Source organism: Myotis myotis, unplaced genomic scaffold, assembly GCF_014108235.1.
Source record: "Myotis myotis isolate mMyoMyo1 unplaced genomic scaffold, mMyoMyo1.p scaffold_m19_p_20, whole genome shotgun sequence".
Taxonomy (NCBI): Eukaryota; Metazoa; Chordata; class Mammalia; order Chiroptera; family Vespertilionidae; genus Myotis; species Myotis myotis.
In genome coordinates, this window is record NW_023416325.1 from 16,132,336 (window position 1) to 16,153,246 (window position 20,911).

At 49.4% G+C, this 20,911-nt stretch overlaps 2 protein-coding genes across 5 annotated transcripts in view; one reads left to right on the plus strand and one right to left on the minus strand.

Annotated features, from left to right (window-relative positions):
• The window catches only part of ALDH2 (aldehyde dehydrogenase 2 family member), a 24,924-nt gene continuing 4,013 nt past the window's right edge, over window positions 1–20,911 (plus strand). Inside the window, exons 1-10 of one of the 2 annotated variants that reach the window (XR_004974918.1) lie at window positions 1–235; window positions 6,918–7,022; window positions 8,051–8,191; window positions 9,263–9,342; window positions 12,703–12,814; window positions 13,229–13,357; window positions 13,790–13,903; window positions 14,744–14,846; window positions 15,400–15,584; window positions 20,420–20,584. Coding sequence is in view for 1 of the 2 variants with exons in the window: in XM_036354284.1 (XP_036210177.1) it covers window positions 113–235; window positions 6,918–7,022; window positions 8,051–8,191; window positions 9,263–9,342; window positions 12,703–12,814; window positions 13,229–13,357; window positions 13,790–13,903; window positions 14,744–14,846; window positions 15,400–15,584; window positions 20,420–20,584 (1,257 nt within the window). In the remaining variant the exon portion in view is untranslated. The remainder of the gene's footprint in view (window positions 236–6,917; window positions 7,023–8,050; window positions 8,192–9,262; window positions 9,343–12,702; window positions 12,815–13,228; window positions 13,358–13,789; window positions 13,904–14,743; window positions 14,847–15,399; window positions 15,585–20,419; window positions 20,585–20,911) is intronic. The other variant, XM_036354284.1, reaches the window with a different exon arrangement.
• LOC118678501 (putative uncharacterized protein encoded by MAPKAPK5-AS1) overlaps window positions 9,305–20,911 on the minus strand; it is a 24,841-nt gene continuing 13,234 nt past the window's right edge. Inside the window, exon 2 of one of the 3 annotated variants that reach the window (XM_036354289.1) lies at window positions 9,305–9,397. The gene's annotated coding sequence lies outside the window, so the exon portion shown is untranslated. Of the gene's footprint in view, window positions 9,401–15,854; window positions 16,613–20,911 lie in introns of those variants that run through there. The other 2 variants (XM_036354288.1, XM_036354285.1) reach the window with 2 other exon arrangements.

Consider the following 20,911-nt stretch of genomic DNA (forward strand, 5'->3'; position numbering starts at 1 on the left):
GCCCCCCGCGCCCCGCTCGGCGCCAGCTGGTTGGCGGCCGCCGGGGGCGGGGAGAGGTCGTGGACGTTGGGAGCCCTCCGGCCGCCGCCCGCACACCCGCTCCGGCTGCAGCATGTTGCGCGCCGCTGCGCTCGCCGCCGCGGGCCTCGGGCCGCGCTGGGGCCGCCGCCTCCTGTCCGCCGCCACCCAGGCGGTGCCCGCCCCCATCCAGCAGCCCGAAGTCTTCTACAACCAGGTGAGGCCGCCCGGGCCCGCCGGCGCGTTCTCTCCCGGGGTCGGAGCCCGGGGGGGCAGGCCCCAGGCCTCTCGGGGCCTCAGTTTACCCGGTGCCCGCGGTTGGACTTGGCGCGCCCCTTCCCCCCTGCACCGCCTCTGACAGCCCCTGTGGCAGAATCCGGCTGGGACCTGGGTCCGAGCGCCTGCGCTGCCTGCTGAACGGCGCCTGCCCTCCGTGTTCCCATCCTCCCTCCTTCGGCCTTGGCTTTCGGGCCTCGGCCGCCCCGGTGTCTGCGTAGGGTCTTCATCGTCACCCACTCGAAGGACGTTTTTGCAAGTCGCTCTTTGCAGGAACTTTTAAGTCGTTTCCTTGGGCGTCTGTTGCCCCCTCCACTCCTGCTCTTGCCCCAGGGACTCCGGACGGAAACACCGGGGAGGGGGAGGGCTTTTCAGCGAAGGCTCATGACTTTGCGCAGGCGGAGGCCCGGCCGCGGGACGTCCCCGCTGCTTTCGCTGCTGGGAGTGGGGAAAGGCGGGGGACGGCCGCCGCTGGTGCAGTTCCCGGTCGTGTCCGCCTTCCAAGAGCTGGCTTTCTTTGACCAGACCAAGGAGGGGCTTTCCAGGGTAACACCGGTTCCCATTGGCGATGCCTTGCTCACACAGGGCTTTGCGATATTCTCTCTCTTGACCTGTGAGTTTGGGTAAAGTGCTGGAATTCGCAGGGAAGTCAGTTACGAGAGTTCATTTGTGCGTGCAAAGATGGAGTTGCTGCCCTTCTCCGAGCCCCCGGTTTCTTCTGTGAAGTGGGAAGGGGGTTAGGCCATGCCTTCCGCCAGCATCAGGACCTCGTCCACTCCTGATGGCACTTCCAGAAATAGCAGCTTCCAGTTCCCTGCACAACCTTTTGTACTGGAGCCATCCTAAGCATTTACCTGTTTTGCTGTTTAATCCTTACAACAGCCTTTGGAGGTAGGTACTGTGGTGATCTCCATTTTGCAGATGAAGAGACTGAGCTACTGAGAGGTTTAGCGCCTTGCCTCAAGGCTGAGGTCAGTGGCAGAGTTGGGGTTCACATCTAGATCCGGAAGAGGAAGCTCCTACCCAGACGGTCCTCTGGCGCTGTTGATGCACCTCTGGGGGGGACTAAAGGGAGAGTGGGCCCCCAGGTGACTACTTTCAATAGCAACGTCAGGCCCAGAGTTTGGCTGCAAAGCTGCACGCAGGTGATGGGTAAAGGCACATTCACTTGATGTTAGGGAATGTTTCCAGAGAATAAAAACAAAGTGTCCTTTGTACAACACAAGCCAGAAGTGCTGCAGCTTTAATTCCCTCGTGTAGGCTGTGTAAGAAGTTCATGCTTGAAAGACTTGACTATCAAGAGATCAAGCAGAGCTTGGTTTGGCTCAGTGGATAGAGCATCAGCCTGCGGACTGAAGGGTCCCAGGTTCAATTCCGCTCAAGGGCATGTACCTTGGTTGTGGGCACATCCCCAGTAGGGGGTGTGCAGGAGGCAGCTGATCGATGTTTCTCTCTCATCGATGTTTCTAACTCTCTATCCCTCCCTTCCTCTCTGTAAAAAAATCAATAAAATATATTCAAGCAGAAATATCATGGAGGGAGAGGCTTCAGCACACAGAACCTTTGTGGCCACATGGAGGTGAGAAAAAGGGGTACAAACATGCACAGGTCTGGTATATAACTTGAACTTGAGTCCTGTTCTCCAAATTTAGTCTGGGAATGTAAGTTGGGGGAGTGGAGTGAATTCTTCCTGAGGCTCCCCCCCCACCCCCCCTGACCCCAAGTTGTTATTTTTTTAAATCTCACCAGAGGTTATTTTTTCCCATTTATGTCTAGAGAGAGTGGAAGGGAGGTAGGAGGGGGAGAGAGACACACACACTAATTGGTTGCCTCCTGCAAGCGCCCCCACAGGGGCTGGGAAACCTGCAACTGAGGTATGTGCCCTTGACAGGGAATCGAACCCAAGACCCTTGGGTCCAGAGACCTGAGCTCATAACCGGCCAAGCCAGGGCACCTGTGGTTTTTTCCTATCAGATTTTTGGAGATCATAAAAGTAACACGTGCTCATTGTATAAAAATGCATAGAGTACTGTAAAACTTCCCAATATCCTAAGGCATTTCCTGTTAGCAAATAATTGGGGTATGACTTGCAGACATTTTCTCTGGATTTGTGTGTGTGTGAGAGAGAGAGCGCGCACCAGATTTTTTTTTCATAGATGAGATGGGCGCACTTTCTGTCCTGAAGCTGTCTCATTGAACAGTGTACCTGCATTCTCACACAGTGGGTACTGTCACATGTTCCTATTCTCCCCAAGGACTGCAGTCTCCCAGCGTGCTGGCACTGCTCTTAAAGCTCCTTGGGCTGTTTTTTTTTTTCTCATCTGAGCGTATGTTCCCCATTGATTTTTAGAGAGAGTGGAAGAGAGAAAGATAGAAACATTGATGTGAGACATATTGATTGGTTCCTCCTCCATGTGCCCCAACCAGGGTCTGGGCCAGGGAGGAGTCTATAACTGAGGTAAAGTGCCCTTGACAGGAATTGAACCCAGGACCCTTTGGTCCGCAGGCCCACACTCTATCCACTGAGCCAAACTGGTTAGGGCTGTTTTCAGTGTTGAGTTATTGCAAACCTCGCTGGCAAGAATGCCAAGGCCTGTTCCTAAACTTTTGAGCTTTTTACCAGGGGCTCTGGATACAAAGCTGCCATTTCCCTGGGGGTTATCAGTTCCTTGAAGTTCAATCAGTTGTTCTGGTGTCAAGTCTGGAGTCTCCCCAAAAGGAGATATTCTGACCTCTTTTGAAGCTGTGAGGATGAAATGGGGTCGTTCTCGTACAGCCCTTAGCACCTGCCTGGCTCATGACTACTGGTCCTTCCACTTTTACCGCAGCCTTAAATAGCAGTGGGGATAACGAAGCTGTTAAGTTTTCAAGATAATATGATAAAACTCCATTTTATGCGGGTGCTATTGGAGTTGTAATTTGTTTCCTGAATGAGGGTTTGGGGTGAATTAAATTTGTGTCTCTATTCTTAGCCTCTTGACATCAACACTCAGGAACTAAAGAGAAAACTGACAAAAAGGGAATTAGGAAAGGATCTCTCTATGAACTTTCTGATTACAACAGTAATACATCCTCAGTGAAGCATGTGTGTCTTGTGGACATGTGTAGGTATCCCCCAATCCAGTGATTTTCCATCACTCATGATACATCTGGCCATGTGCCGAAGGCCTTACCTACATTTTTACTTTGCATTCTACCACCAACTCTATGAGCCAGGTGTTACTGCTCTCCCATCTTACAGATGAGAAAACCAACTCTAGCATGCATACCCTTAGCCTCCTGCTGCCTCATGACCAGGCTTTATGGTCAGGAAAAGGATGTAAATATTTAAGGGACGATGGAATGGACTGTTTGAAATTAGGAGGGAGGAGCTGTGCTCCTAGCACTGAGATTAGACTACTGACTGCTGCTCAGTAAATATTTACTGAGGGAAGGAATGATTGGTTACCATTTATGAAACCATGTTTACACTTTGTGCTCTTGTAGCAGGGAATGGGAAACGAATATTTCCCCCCCTTCCCAGCCCTCCTGCCCCTCCTGAGGGAGGAGAGGGAGTTACAAACTGGAAGTCTGCTGTTCCCTCCAGGGCCCTACCCCTAGCAGCTCTAGGTACACACCCAGAGGTCCCTCTGCCCGCCCTTCCCCCTCTGTTGCCCTCTGACCCTGAGGTCTGTTCCTCACTCCTGCCTGTTTGTTTCCACTTGTCACTTTGTGGGTTTGCTGGTTCACTGAGTCTTTCCTGCCGGGGATGGTAGCACAGGAGGCAGGACTTGGCCGTTCACTCAGTGCAACTTAGGAGGAGTGAATCCAACCTCTGTGAGTTTTGCCAACAGTCCAGATTCAGAGTGGCTAGTGTTGCTCTGCTTCTAGAAACTAATGAGGAAGTGGGAGCTGGGAGGCCCCCTATCCCAGGGTGACCAAGTTAAGCGTGTTATGTAAGTCAAGCTTTGGGTTTCTGGCAGGAAATTACAATGCGTTTGGCGTGGACTCTGCCCTGGTACTTATTCAAGAGAAATAACTGTGAAACTCCTCACTGGGAGCAGGACTTCTGCAGAAGCTCGGTTCCAGAACCTTCCTGCCCTGGTCCCTCCCGAGAGGAAGGGAAGTCCCCTGAAGGCCAGCTCCAGGAGAAGGGAAATGGGAACTCTACGCAGAAGGAAGATTCCAGGTTCCTGCAAACCCACGATTATCTTATCAGTTTGGAGGGAGGATGGATTGTTGACAATTCAACAATGGAGACAGCCAGCAAATTCAGGGCTTTGAGAGGCAGATAGGTGCCAGGGAGTGGCCTTTCGAGGTTTCGTAGTCAAAGATCAGGGGACAGGGGTGAGGACAGTGGGAATTTAGCCAGACTGGCCCACCTCTCTGCTTCATCCTTCATGATCTTTGCAAAATAACAATCAGAACTTTTCTAGGACAAACTAATTTAGTATGCCGCTGTGCAGGACCGACACAGAATGATACAGACCTACCTGGCCCTTGCTCCTAGGAATCTCAAGACAGCCTCAGGATCTAGAGTAGTGTCTGTGTGTGTGTGTGGGGGGGGGGGGGGGGGGGCTTAGCAACTTTACACCCCCTGTTGCATTTAATCCTCACTTTAGCCCCTAGGTGTTGGCTCTACTCCTCCCATGAGGCTCCTTCTCCACATTCCCCAGGAGGAGGAGGCTGACTCTAGGAGAGGACAGGTGTGCGGGTTCCACCAGGGCACAGCCGACCAAGACCAACTTGAACTCCGGTCTACCTGGCTTTGAGCCTGAGCTCTTTCTGCCACACCTGTTTTCCCCACTGGAAACTACCCATCACCCACTTCCCAGCCCTCCTGCCCCTCCTTCGGGAAGAAAAAAGGTGTCATTTTCCTTAAGATTAAATGATCAGCCAACTAATCTGAAACCGCACAAACATATTTCCAAAGAATCTGACTGGTGTTTACCCACACTCTCCTGCCAAATGCCAAGAGCCTTTTACTGTAGGTGCACAGCTGCGATTCCCCCGTGATGGCGGGGCAGGGACTGCGCTGAAATACCAAATTTGAGCCTGGGAAAGTGACCTTTGGTTGGCCCTTTCCTGACTGGCTCCTTGCTGTCACCACCGTCGTCGTCATCATCGTCACAGCATTGCACTTACTCCACGGGAGGCTTGATGCAAGCACTGGGAACTGTCGCATGCCCTTTATGAGGGTTGCTATAGTGATTCCCAAAGGCTGGGGGATGGAGGGGGGAAGGTAATGTGCCTTGCCCCATGGGACACAAGTAGGAGGAAAAGTGCCCAGATTCATCCGGGTTCTAGTCTCGACCCCTGCTCTTGAGCACGGAGCTGGGCCAGCCCTCCCTGGGCCCTGCTGGCCCCGAAATCTCTGCCCTGGATTGAGCTCTGCCCTTGGCTTTGCTTGGTGCTCCTTTTTATCAGTCAGGCTCTAGTCAAATGCCCGCTCCTTAGAGGCCCTTCCCCGTCATCCCAGCTCAAGTTCTGCATCTCCCCCCGCCCTCTAGAACCGTCCCTGGATCCAGTTTTTCTCCTTTGCACTCGCCCTGGCAGTCTGCTTTATTTTCTGTGCCCAACAGAATGCCAGCTCCATAAGAAAGGTCCTCATGGGGTTTGGTTTCCACTGTGTCCGCAGCCCTAGGACTGTGCTGGCTCATCGCCGGTGCTCACTGAATGTTTGCTGAGTGAACAAAGGAATGATCTGCCTCGATGTTCCACACCCTGTGCACTAGTGTGTTAAAGGGAAGATGGTTGCAAAATCTTTGCAGCTCCTCCCAAGGAGAGGTGGGGCCTCCTCTTTTCCTCCCCCCCCCCTTTTTTAAAAAATATATTTTATTGATTTTTTACAGAGAGGAAGGGAGAGGGATAGAGAGCTAGAAACATCGATGAGAGAGAAACATCGATCAGCCGCCTCCTGCACATCTCCTACTGGGGATATGCCCGCAACCAAGGTACATGCCTTTGACCGGAATTGAACCCGGACCTTTCAGTCCACAGGCTGACACTTTATCCACTGAGCCAAACCGGTTTCGGCTTTTCCTTCCCCTTGAGTCTGGACTGAGCCTGTGACTCACTTTGATGAATGAAATCGGGCGTCAGAAACGAGGCCATGTGATTTCTGGAGCTAGATCTTACGAAACCTGTCAGCATCTGCCCGGGTCTCTTGTAACATTCTTTCTGGGCAAGCCAGCTGTCATGAGAGTCTGACTAGCCTAAGTCCACCATATGGTCAGGAAGCCCAAGCAGCCATGTGGTGCCAGATGCAAGTGAAGAAGCCATCTTGCACATCCAGCTCCAGGCACCCTCACTTTGCAACCACCTGAGCCCAATCCATGGACACAACTGTTAGATAATAAGTCAATTTCAGCCACCACATTTTGAGGTGATGTTACACAACTGATAAGGTAGGAAGATAACTCTTCATTTTTCAGATCAGAGAAACCAAGACACTGAAAGATCCAATGACTTACCCGAGGTCAGTCGGCAGAGCGGGCACTCCAGCTCGGATAATCCCCAAGGCTGTGGCTTTTCACCTCGTGGTCACATCATTGAGTTAATTTATATGTTCCTCCTGATTTTTTGTTTAACATCAGTTTCAGGTTGAGAACTGGTCCTGAGAACTTTCTGCCTTCTCATTGTAGATCTTCATAAACAATGAGTGGCAGGACGCTGTCAGCAAGAAGACGTTCCCCACCATCAATCCCTCCACTGGGGAAGTCATCTGTCAGGTAGCTGAAGGGGACAAGGTGAGAACTGGTGGCTTACCTCGGGGAAGGGGTGGGCAAGGATAATTTAATTTTCTACTTAATATGTTCTTGTGTGATGGGAGCTTTGCTGTGTGTGTATTGCTTTCAAAACTAAAAAATGGCAATTAAAATTTTTGAGTAAATGGAATCAACAGAAACTCCTTCCTTGCAGACAAAGGTGCTAGTAAGCGAGTTCACTACATACTGTTGTGGATTGTAGACATGGAATTGAACTTGAGAACATCTGCTCCAGTCTCTCCTTCCCAGAGCCAGATGGAAATCTTATTGAGTAGAATTTGGGTTTCCTGAGATCTAGCTCTGGTGTTGGTAGTATGTCTTGTTTGCATTATATATACTCATAGTAATTACATAGTAATAGTTAACTAAAATTTTTTATATTATACTTTTAATAAAAATATGTATTAATAGAAAAGGCATTATAAATAATTCAAGAATACCTCCTTCCCTCTGCTTTAAGACAATTTTCTACATCATGATTAAGGCCTGCTGCCTTTGCTAAAAGCAAATGTGAATACTCTTCTGGGTTGTAGGGTAGTCTGACAGCAAATGTGATGAATGGGAACCGTGCTCCCTACTTCCTGAGATGCATCTCTCGTATCAAAAATGCTAGCTGATTTAGCTGGGTTGATTTACAGCTTCCCAAGGAGAGGGAAGCTGGTACACCTGCACTTGCTGGACACTGCCAATTGCCTGAGGGGGAATGTTAATTAAGTTCATGGTGCTTGCTTTCTAGGAAGGGGGAACATGGTCAAATCCTCAGCACTGACCCCAGACTGCCTTTCCCTCCAAAACTCACTGGGGGGTTTTGAAATAAAAATACAGAAATGGAAACGCCAGGGTCCTCATTCCCTCCGTGACTCCTGGGAAGGAGAGCCGGAAGCTCAGCAGGTGGAGCCCTTCGGGGCGGGGAAGGACTGCACAGGCATTGCTGTTGGGCAGTGGGTGGGCAGTTTATGGGGGTGGCTGTTGCTCAGAAGGCCTAAGCTACCTCGCTGGGTGTTTTCCAGGAAGATGTGGACAGGGCAGTAAAGGCCGCTCGGGCTGCCTTCCAGCTGGGCTCGCCCTGGCGCCGCATGGATGCCTCCAACAGGGGTCGGCTGCTGAACCGCCTGGCCGACCTGATTGAGCGGGACCGGACCTACCTGGCGGTGAGTTCTCAGCCCCCTTCCCTCTTATCCCACATGGCGAATGGGTTCAGAGCATCCCATAGACAACCAGGAAGGAGCCACAGTGCTGACAAGTAACTGTTCAGAATGGCAGAGGCTGGGTCCCTTTGGGATATGTCCTTGCACCAACCAAAGGAGTCTCTCTTTTGAGGCAGTGGGTTTGGCTAAGCAAGGAGGAGACCAGGGGAGAGAGGAGAGCCATGTTGGGGAGTCTTCCCAGGAGAGAAACCCCCAGGGATGGACACATCTCCTGTGCATCCTTCTCCCTGGCTGCCAGAGGCAGAAAAAGCCAGGAGGCAGTACCCTTTCCTCTCGCCTATCCATTCTGTACATAGCGGCCAGAGTGACCCTTCTAGATGGCGAATTATGTCATGGAGCTCCACTCCGAGGCCTTCCACGGCATCCTGTATCCTTAGGATAAAGTCCTGTTTCCTCAACGTGGCCTGCAAGGCCCTGCCTGGTCTGGCTCCATCTCCTAACTCATGCTGGACCATGGCCCTCACACATAGCTCAGCTCACCTGCCTGCGCCCAACTTCTTGACTACCAAGCTGCTTTGAGCATCAGGGCCGTTGCACATGCTATTCCCTCTGCCTGGAGTGTTCTTCCCTTCATCGCCATTTGTACCTGCCCCCTTTGCCCAGTCACCTCCGACATGTCCTTCAGGTTGGAGTTTCTCAGACTGGATTGGGCAGCCTGGCCTTCTTCCTAGCACTCTTAACCCACGTGATTGACGGTTCCTATCTTTCTTCACTGGCTCTTTGCTCTGGAAGCTCCTTGTTAGTCTCTGTATTCCCACCCAAACTGAAAACAATGGGTTTGTGAAATGACTGAATGAGAAGTTGGTGCATCATTCTCCTCATCTCCCCGCTCATTCTCCCTGCCCTGCCTTTGGAGAGGGAGGGCCACTGGCCCAGAAATGCTGTGATATTCAGTGGCCCCGAGTGGCCACAGCCCTTCTCAGCCCGTGCTGAGCCTCTATGCTGCTTGTCACTTACTTGCTTTGTTTCATTCCTGTGCCAGTATGTCTGTGCTGATCTTGTTCTTTTTTTTAGGCCTTGGAGACCCTGGATAATGGCAAGCCCTATGTCATCTCCTACCTGGTGGATTTGGACATGGTCCTCAAATGTCTTCGGTAGGGCCTCAGGCTTCCTGGTCTTTGTCCTGGCCATGCCCAAGGGGAGGGAGTACTGCTGGGGAGGTAGAAATAGGATAATGTAAACAGATCATGAGACTTGGAGAAATGTGTTCTACTGGACTCCATCTCAGGGGAAAATCCCTCAGTACCGAAATTATAATCCTAGAGGCCCAGTGAATTTCGTGCACCGGTGGGGTCCCTAGTGGCTGCCGGCTGGGGCCTCCCTCCCTTGCCCTGGTGGCCGCAGCTGGCCAGGGCCTCCTCCTTTCCCCCAGCTGACCCCACCCCCTGGTCGAACTCCCAGACGAATTCCAATAAATTTATTATATTTATATAATAAAAGCCTAATATGCAAATTGTCCCCTTGGGCAGTCGTTCAACCATGAGACCGGGAGTACGACCACTTGCTATGATGTGCTGACCACCAGGGGGTGGCGCAGAACATGGCAGGCATTGGCGATGCACTGCAACCTCTTGCCGGCTACCTGGGGGCAGGGGTGACGGGGATGGAGGTGCGGTGAGAATGCGGGGTATCCGTGAGCCCTCCCCACACCTGCGCAGCCACTTCCTGGTGAGCCAGGCTGCAGCCACTGGGACTGCAGGGGCCAGTCGGGCTCCCTGTGGGTTCACACAGGAGCTGGTCTGCGAGGCCGGCAGGAAGTGAGCGCGCTGCCCGCCCGGCATCCGTGTGGTGCCGCTGGGCAGCCCAGAGGCCCATGCTGCACCCTGGCCTGTGGTGTCTGGCCACGCTCACTGTATCTCCACATGGGGACTCAGGGGGAGGGGAGCGTGTGGGGACCTGGGGACCCAGGTGCTGCCCAGGGCCCAGAGGTCAGCTGGGACCTGCCCTTCCACGCCAGACGCTTGCACTTCGATTGCCAGCCAGGCCTAGGAACTGCACCTGTGTATGAATTTTGTGCACTGGGCCTCTAGTCTAGTCATAAATGTTTCTCAATTCTTGAGTCAGTATTATTAATTTACGTTGTAGTTGGATTTGTCCATATCATCCAGGTCAGGGGTAGGGAATGTATAAGGCCTGCGAAACCATTTTGTCTGGCCCTGCCAAGGCATTAGGGTAAGTTAATTAAATATCTGACCAAATATAGCAGCCTAATGTTTAAGTTGATCATTTTGTATGCCCCTTGAATGATGTTCTAAATATCCAAATGGCCCTTGCAGAAAAAAGGTTTCTAGGTTGTCCAGTTTATTGGCTTCAATTGTTCATAGTATTCTCTAATAACCCTTTTTATCTCTGTGAGTTCGATCAGAATATCCTCACTTTCATTTCTGATTTTAGTTATTTATGTTGTCTCCCTTTTTTCCTTAGTCTAGCTGAAAGTCTGTCAATTTTGTGAATGTTTTCAAAGAACCAACTTTTGACTTTGTTGATTTTGTCTATTGTTTTTTATTCTCCATTTCATCTATCTCTGCCCTAATCTTTATTTCCTTTGTGTTAGTTTGATCATAAACATTTTAGTGCTCAAGAAATAAAAGATGAGGAATGGGAGCTTTGTTAGAGCTCTTTGTCAGTCTGATCTGGACCACACAGGGCAAGGACTCTTTTAAAAAAAAACCAGACAACTTTTTTTTTTTTGTATTTTATTGATTTCACAGAGGAAGGGAGAGGAAGAGAGAAACATTAGTGGTGAGAATCATTGCTCAGCTGCCTCCTGCATGCTCCCTACTGGGGACTGAGCCTGCAACCTGGGCATGTGTCCTGACTGGGAATTGAACTGTGACCTCCTGGTTCATAGGTTGACATTCAACCACTGAGCCACACCAGCCGGGCCAGAGTCAGAACTCTTAAAGCCACTAGGTCTCACTGCTGCCCACTCCTACCCCTAGCTTCTTTCTTTTCTCGACCACCACCAGACTCCTTCAGGCCAGTCTGCATGTTGGAATCTGACTGCCCACACCGGGACTTGCTTCTCTCTGTGGTTCTAGCCAGACCAAGAGGCATTCTCAGGCTCTTAGAGACCACTGTGCAGATAACAGCTGCTTCCCCAGGGCCACATGGACTGAGGTGGAGGAGAAGCAGTACCAGAAAAGTCGGGTTGGGCAACATAACAGGTTCTCAGCCAGGGCAGCTATGTCACTGGGAGACAGTGGGCAGTGTCTGGAGACATTTTTGGTTGTCACAACTGGGTGGGAAGGGGTGCTGCTGGCATCTAGTGTGTAGAGGCCAGGGATGCTGCTAAATATCCTCCAAGGCACCAGATTTCCTGAAATAAAAGCAGACCTGAAGCTCCCACCACAAAGAATCATCCAGCCCCACATGTCAACAGTGCCCACATCGAGACCCTTGACGCCCCAGAGCGAGCAGCCTGGCAAGTCTCTGGCAGCACCCTCGCCTCCCTGGGTTGCAGCAGTGTGCCTCTGTGCTGATTAAGTAACTATTCTGAGGCGTGCAAAACACATGCAGTACAGACCTGGGAGGAAGAGAACAGCGACGCCTTAACCTGGATAGGTTGGCAACTCCCTGGCTAGTTTTCTCCCAGGGTCACAAACCCGTGCTCAAACCCTGGTCAACTTTGGTCTCAGGCTAACTGTCAGACACAGTCATTTCAGACATCTTTCTTTTACATTTTTCCTACTTCCCTGGAAACTTAACCATCACATGCTATACACACATGCTGCTCTTTTCTCCCCTATTTGCCGGATCACTTGTGTCCCTGTGTCTAGGTAATAAGCTTTTCGAGGCGTGGGGCCCAGTTGATGACTTGTTTTTCTGGTGACTGCTCTGCATACAGGAAGTGCCAGCTGTTAGATGGGTTGGCACATTTCTACCAGATCTGATCCATGGTTGTCAGATGCTGGGCTGGTGCAGCAGTCAGTTTAATAAATCTGAATGCTTATTAAAAATACCCATTCCATGCCCGGCTGGTGTGGTTCAGGGGTTGACGGTTGACCTATGAAGCAGGAGGTTACGGTTTGATTCCTGGTCAGGCACATGCCCGGGCTGCTTAATCCCCACTGGGGGGCATGCAGGAAGCAGCCAATCAATGATTCTCTCTCATCATTGATGTTTCTGTCTCTTTCTGAAATCAATAAGAATACACTAAAAAAAACCCCCAACCGATTCCTGGGCATCCACCCCAGAGAGCCAGATTGAGAAAACGAAGTGGACTCTTGGAATTTGGTGTTTTCTGTGAGCATCCCAGGTGAACGTGGGAATCAGAGGTTAGTTCCCTGGAGTGGATTACTGTGACCTTAGCAGTTAAGTCGTTCTGGGAACAAGCCAAGAGCAAGGGCAATTATCAGAAACGCCCAGGTAGACAGTTTGAGGTTTTTCTTTCTGCTGGGATGTATAGGGGTCCCTGACAGTCACTGATTCAGTTTGGACTTTTTCTTTTAAAGCTATTATGCCGGCTGGGCCGATAAGTACCATGGGAAAACCATTCCCATCGATGGGGACTTCTTCAGTTACACCCGCCACGAGCCTGTGGGTGTGTGCGGGCAGATCATCCCGGTGAGTGTTAGCCTTATAATAAACCGGTGAAGTTTATCGGGAGCGCCTTGAGGTGTAGCAGTCTCCAGCAGGCTCGGGTGCAAATGTGGGCTTTGACAAAGCCAGCTTGGGTTCAGGGCCCTGCCCTGCCACTCATGAACTTTGTGACCTCGGGTGAGTCACTGTCCCCCTAAGCTTGAGTTTCCTTATCTGCAAAGTGGGAGGGAACACAGACCTGTCTTAGGGTGGAAGGGCAGGGAGGACTGAACCTAAGTTTAGCTTCGTACGAAGCAGCACTCGGGAAAATGAGTCCCTATTTCACACTGCCTCAGAATCTGTCTTAAAACTACGATTGAGTTGTGGGAGGGGGACAGAAGGGGTTCAGGGAGTCATGTTCTGTGGCCTGGGTTCGGGAGTGACTATTGTTTACTGCAGTGGAACTTCCCGCTCCTGATGCAAGCGTGGAAACTGGGCCCTGCCTTGGCGACTGGAAACGTGGTTGTGATGAAGGTGGCTGAGCAGACGCCACTCACCGCCCTCTACGTGGCCAACTTGATAAAGGAGGTGTGTGGCTGTCCATCTGGACCTCTGGGTGCTCTTCTACAAGCTTTCTCTACAGGAGTTCTGAGGAGGGTCCTGAGTTCAAAGTGAGGGGTGTTTGCAGAGCAGGGGCTAAGCACCCTGTCACCACACTTCAGCCAAAGAGGCCCCATCTTCCCTGTTTTCTACCTTGGGCTTCATTGTAAGACCCCTTTGAATAATGAAATTGTTCCAAGTGAATACCATGGGGGGAGCGACAACAGCCACAGGGAACCCCGAGACACGTGCTTCTTGCTGTGCTGTTAGCATCCCGAGCGGTTCCCCATAAGACTACTTCTGCTCACCTGTGTCCGGGTCCCGCTGCCGTGGCGTCTCTGGGAAGGGATGTGTGCTCCTCTGTCCAGGCCTTTGGAGTGGGAGAATGATGCCCAGTGTCTCCTGGTTGTTTGCACACAGGCTGGCTTCCCTCCTGGCGTGGTTAATATTATTCCTGGATTTGGTCCCACGGCCGGGGCTGCCATTGCCTCCCACAAGGATGTGGACAAAGTGGCCTTCACAGGCTCCACCGAGGTAAGGCATCCCCAGGACCTCAAGCTTGCTGGGTGTTGGGTTCAAGTTCTCACTATCCCAAAAGGATGATGCATTCAAGATACATGTGTTCATTCAACAAGTAGGTACAGTGGTGGCTCTGTGCCAAGCTGAGAATGTAGAGGTGAGGAGCACCCCGTCCTTGCCCAGTGTGCCGTGTGCAGGGGACCACACTGCACACATCGTGGGAGGGAGGCAGGGTAGTGGGTTTGAGCTCTCTGAATTCTGACTCCACATTAACCAGCTGTGTGACCTTGAGTAAGATGCAGCCTGAGATGCAGCTCCCACACTTTTTTTAAAAATACATTTTTATTGACCTCAGAGAGGAGGGGAGAGGGAGAGAGAGATAGAAACATCAATGATGAGAGAGAATCACTGATCGGCTGCCTCCTGCACGCCCCACACTGGGGATCGAACCCGCACCCCTTCAGACCGCAGGCCGACGCTCTGTACACTGAGCCAAACTGGCTAGGGCAGCTCCCACACTTCTAAATCAAGGAACAGGGTCGCTCCTACCTCTGCGGCCATTGTGAGGATTGAACTCAGTGCACACAAAGCACTTAGCACAGTGCTTGGTATGTAGGTGGCGCTCGGTGTAAAAGCCACACAGCAATAACTGCTGTGTCATTACTATCACTGCCATCCTAAGAGCTCAGGGTGGGGCAGCGATGGTACGCAGGTGGCCAGATTTGGCGACATTCTCCAGGTCTTTTATAATCTAACTTCTCACCCGAGTTGTGGGGTCCTCTGTTGTGTGTCTGTGAGAGCATTTGGTTGTTTCTCCCGCACTGAGAGCTGGTCTCTCTTTCTGCTTCCCGGCAGGTTGGCCGCCTAATCCAGGTCGCTGCGGGGAACAGTAACCTCAAGCGGGTGACCCTGGAGCTGGGGGGGAAGAGCCCCAACATCATCATGTCCGATGCTGACAGTGAGTTTGCAGGGCGAGGAGGTTTGGCCACGAAGGGACACTAGCTGCCATGCTGTGTTCCCTCACCTGGCAGTCCTCGTTGTCCATCAGATCCTTTTCTGGGCCAGGGCCTCGGGATGAAGGCCAGGCTCCAGCCAGCACGACCCAGCCTCCCCCGCTTCTCTCCTCTCTGCTCCCTGTAATCCAGCCAGCTGAGCTGCTAGTGCCCAGCCGTGCCCACGCTTTCTCAGACCAGACCACTCTTCTTCCATGACATCCTTTCTCCTGGTCCTACTGAGGAGCTCCCAGACCTGCCCTTCTCGAGGGAGCCTTCCCTGCCCGCCATAGGCTGGCTGGGCTGGTCCCCCAGCTGCCCCTGGTTCCACTGTGATCATGTCTGTCTGCCACTTGGTCTCCACACACAGAAGGGGAGAGCTCTGGTCCCTCTTGTCCTGGCACATGGTCTGGCACCCAGCAGGCACCATGCTGTCGGTGGCATGAAAGGGTTGAGGAGGTAGGCAGCCACTGGGGCCAGGGTCCTTCTCTCCTAAGGGTCGTCTCTCTGCCTCCCCAGTGGACTGGGCCGTGGAGCAGGCCCACTTCGCCCTGTTCTTCAACCAGGGCCAGTGCTGCTGTGCGGGCTCCCGGACCTTTGTGCAGGAGGATGTTTATGCCGAGTTTGTGGAGCGGAGCGTTGCCCGGGCCAAGTCTCGGGTGGTTGGGGACCCCTTTGACAGCCAGACTGAGCAGGGGCCGCAGGTAAGCCGCAGCCACAGGTGGGTCTGGGTGTCTGGAACCAGCATGGAGAAGTAGAAAGGGCCTCGGACTCAGAGTCAGGCAGGAATGGCTTAAAGTCTAGGCAGTGATGGCGAACCTCTGACACGCGTGTCAGAGGTGACACGCGAACTCATTTTTTTGGTTGATTTTTCTTTGTTAAATGGCATTTAAATATATAAAATATCAAAAATATAAATTTTTTTTTTTACTATGGTAGCAAATATCAAAAAATTTCTATATGTGACACGGCACCAGAGTTAAGTTAGGGTTTTTCAAAATGCTGACACGCCGAGCTCAAAAGGTTCGCCATCACTGGTCTAGGCTTTGCCATGTACTAGCTGTGCGTCCGAGAAGCCACATGCCCTCTCTGAGCTGCCGTTCTCCCATCCTTAACACCTGCCCTTCATAATTCAAGGTGGCTGTGGAGTGGAAATTAATGACTGAAAGCACTTTGTAAATTACATATACATAGTAAGTACTAGCAGTGTCTGTGCAAAAGGAAATGCTTCCTAGACCTTGGCCACCTATGAAATGCATCTACCGGGACACACGGATCTGTTAACCATGGTTATTTCTGGAGAGTGGGGTCGTGGGTCATGACATGAGAGGGGAGGGTCTTTACTTCACTTTATACTCTTCTGAGCTGTTTGATTAATTTTTTTTAACCAGGAGGATGTGTTCATTTTAATCAATAAAACTCTAGTCAATGATAATTATAAGAAAAAGAAAACAGCACCTCTCTACCATTTCCTCTGCATCCTGGTCCTTTTTCCAGCGTTGTCCTTAGACCCAACTTGCCCTGGGCTCACTCTCTACAGGGCCCTGCGCTGGCCTCCTCCAGCCACCCTCCTAGGGACAAGGAGTCTGCAGGGTCTGGGACGCTCCCTGCTCCCGCGTGGCCCTGAGCCTACTTCCAGGGCCCATGGTGCCTCTCTGCAGGCTCCATCCTCCTGAGGGAGGTGTCTGTGCTGCAGGTGTACACTCCCCAGGCGCCAGGACGGCCAAGGAACCTTTCAAAAAAATTAACAGACTATAAAAATACAGAAAAATGAGCAGAAACTATAGAGTTCTCATATACCCCTTAACTCCCCGTTCACCCCCCTAGTTTCCCGTTACTAATATCTTGCATTAGTGTGGCACATTTGTTATAATTGATGAGCCCATATTATTGCGTTATTATTAACTAAAGTCTGTAGTGTACCTTAGGGTTCACCCTTGATGTTTCGCATTCTGTGGTTTTGACAAATTATAAAGATGTGTCCACCATCACACTATCATACAGGACAGTTTCACTAAAAATCCCCCGTGCCCCTGCTCATCCCTTTCTCCCGCCCCCTACCTCTGGCAACCACTGATCTTTTTACTTCTCTACAGTGTTGTCTCTTCCAAAGAATGTCATGCAGTTGGAATCATACAGTATATTTTCTGATGGGCTTTCCCCCCCAGATTGGCTCTTTTTACTTAGCCATGTGCATCTAAGGGTCCTCCCTGTCTTTTCCTGGCTTGATAGCTCATTCCTTTTCATGGCTGAATAATATTCCATTGACTGGATGTGTACCACGTTTTGTTTATCCACTCATCTACTGATGGACCCTTGGGTGGTTTCTATTTTTTGGCTATTTGAATAGGGCTGCTAATGAATCTCAACATCTCTTTTTCTCTCATTTTTTTGTGTGGTTTGTGGATATTTAATTATTTAGTATTTATTATGTATATGTAATTTATAAAGTGCTTTCCAAATTTGTATACAAATTTAATAAAACAAATAATAGGGGGTGGGAGCATGTGCTGGGGGGGCAGGAGCAGGCAGGGAGAGGTCAATGGGGGGAAAAGGAGACATATGTGAAACTTTCAACAATAAATAATTTAAAAAAAAAAGCCATGGTACATTTACACACACACACACACACACAATTTAATAAAGTATTTAAGTAACATGTAAGATCCCCCTCCCCCTTGTTCCCTTTCATGTCTATTCTCCATAGGTAACCACACTTACACAGTTAGGTTTCTATATGTTTTAACAAAAATAGGATTATGTAATATGTATTGTTCTACAAGCTTTCTCCCCTCTTTACAAAATACCTTAGGCCAGGGGTGGGCAAACTTTTTGACTCGAGGGCCACAATGGGTTCTTAAACTGGACCGGAGGGCCGGAACTAAAGCATGGATGGAGTGTTTGTGTGAACTAATATAAATTCAAAGTAAACATCATTACATAAAAGGGTACGGTCTTTTTTTTTTTTTTTTTTATTAAAGTATTACAAAGAGTATTACATATGTCTCCTTTTTTCCCCCCCCCCCGCCCTTGACAATCCCCTGGCCTCCCCTACCCCCCAGTGTCTTATGTCCATTGGTTATGCTTATATGCATGCATACAAGTCCTTTGGTTGATCTCTTACCCACCCCCCTCCTGGCCTCCCACCCTCCCCGGCCTTCCTGCTGTAGTTTGACAGTCTGTTCGAGGCAGCTCTGCCTCTGTATCTATTTTTGTTCATAAGTTTATAATGGTCTTTATTATCCAGAAATGAGTGACATCATGTGGTATTTTTCCTTCATTGACTGGCTTATTTCACTTAGCATAATGCTCTCCAGTTCCATCCATGACGTTGCAAATGGTAAGAGTTCTTTCCTTTTTAGAGCAGCATAGTATTCCATCGTGTAGATGTACCACAGTTTTCTAATCCATTCATCTACTGATGGGCACTTAGGCTGTTTCCATATCTTAGCTATGGTGAATTGTGCTGCTATGAACATAGGGGTGCATATATCCTTTCTGATTGGTGTTTCTGGTTTCCTGGGATATATTCCTAGAAGTGGGATCACAGGGTCAAATGGGAGTTCCATTTGTAGTTTTCTGAAGAAACTCCATACTGTCTTCCATAGTGGCTGCACCAGTCTGCATTCTCACCAGCAGCGCAGAAGGGTTCCTTTTTCTCCACATCCTCTCCAGCACTTGTCGTTTGTTGATTTGTTGATGATAGCCAGTCTGACAGGTGTGAGATGGTACCTCATTGTTGTTTTGATTTGCATCTCTCGGATGATTAGTGACTTTGAGCATGTTTTCATATGTCTCTTGGTTTTCTGAATGTCCTCTTTTGAAAGGTGTCTATTTAGATCCTTTGCCCATTTTTTGATTGGATTGTTTATCTTCCTTTTGTTAAGTTGTATGAGTTCCCTATAAATTTTGGAGATTAGGCCCTTATCAGATATGACATTGGCAAATATGTTTTCCCACACAGTGGGTTTTCTTGTTGTTTTGTTGATGGTTTCTTTTGCTGTGCAGAAGCTTTTTATTTTGATGTAGTCCCATTTGTTTATTTTCTCTTTAGTTTCCAATGCCCTAGGAGCTGTATCGGTGAAGAAGTTGCTTCGGCATATGTCTGAGGTTTTTTTGCCTTTGGATTTTTCTAGTATTTGTATGGTTTCCCGTCGTATATTTAAGTCCTTTATCCATTTTGAGTTTATTTTTGTGTATGGTGTAAGTTGGTGGTCTAGTTTCATTTTCTTGCATGTATCTGTCCAATTTTCCCAACACCATTTATTGAAGAGACTATCTTGACTCCATTGTATGTTCTTGCCTCCTTTGTCAAATATTAATTGAGCGTATTGGTTGGGGCTGATTTCTGGGCTCTCTATTCTATTCCATTGATCTATATATCTGTTCTTGTGCCAGTACCAGGCAGTTTTGAGAACAGTGGCTTTGTAATACAGCTTGATATCTGGTATTGAGATCCCACCTACTTTGTTCTTTCTCAGGATCGCTGCAGCTATTCGGGGTCGTTTTTTATTCCAGATGAATTTTTGGAGAGTACGTTCTAGGTCTGTGAAATATACCACTGGTATTTTAATGGGAAGTGCATTGAATTTATAGATTGCTTTGGGCAGTATGGACATTTTAATGATGTTGATTCTACCAATCCAAGAACATGGTATGTTCTTCCATCTCTTTATGTCTTCCTCTATCTCTTTTTTCCGGTCTTTTTTTTCAATAGTTTTATTCATTTCAAACGGGCCGGATTCGGCCCGCGGGCCGTAGTTTGCCCACGGCTGCCTTAGGCTATTTTTCTATGTCAGTCAGTTTACAGATCTATTATTAATGACAACACAATAGATGGATGTACCTGAGTTATATTAACCTGCCCCTCTACTAATGTATACGTAGAATTATTTCTGTTTTTTGCTTTTACAAAGTGCTCCCCAGTGAATGTCCTTGTTTAGGTCCCTTTGTCATATGTAGAATGAATTCCTAGTTGGGTCAAAGGGTATGAGCATTTAATTTTTTTTCTTTTTCTTTTTCTTTAACAAAACCCACTGTAAATATAAAGACACATATAGATTAAAAGTAAATGAATTAAGCTGCAGCCTGTTTTGCTCAGTGGATAGAGTATTAGCCTGTGGACTGAAGATGAGCATTTAATTTTTGACTGATATTAATAAACTACTTGCCAAAAGAGCTATGCCAGCTTATAGTCCTCCTTTTTAAAGATTGAGATATAAGTGACATAGAACATATTTATTAGTTCTAATAATGTATGAATATTAGTGTGTTTGACATATCTTTGCCATCAACGTATTTTCTCACTATTTTAAATTTTTAGTAATTTCATAGTTGAAAAATAAAACCAGAGGGTTTGCTGTGCAGTTTGAGGGCCAATGAGGTTGTTTGAACTGTTTTCTTATATTTATTGGCCTTTGTAGTTCCTCTGAGCCTTGCTTATTCATTTCCCAGTTGTCTCCTTGTCAGTGTGGTTCTAAGTCTGGAGCTAGGTGGGTATGGCTCTAGCATCTCTGACTCTGGGCTCCTTCGCCTGCAGGTGGACGAAACTCAGTTTAAGAAGATCCTTGGCTACATCAACTCTGGGAAGAAGGAGGGGGCGAAGCTGCTGTGTGGTGGAGGGGCGGCTGCTGACCGCGGCTACTTCATCCAGCCCACTGTGTTCGGAGATGTGCAGGATGGCATGACCATCGCAAAGGAGGAGGTTAGCACGGGGCCAGAGCTCTGGGGAATGTTCTTGGAAGTGGATAATTCAGTCTAACGTCTTGACACTGTGACCCAACAGCTGGCTTTGGCCAAATCCTGGCTCTGTTCCTAGGACAGGTTCTTTACAATTCACATCCGATCTCGTCACTCTCCTCTCAGGGCCACTGATGACGTTTCGACCATGTACAGTTTCCCCAGTGCTTTCCCCTGAGAGGGCTGAGCGCAGCCACACCCGACAGCAGCAAGCACACTTAGCTCCCGCATCTTGGTTTCTAAATCCCATTCTTCACACAAAGGAACCAGGATTCCTTGAAGAAATGGCTAA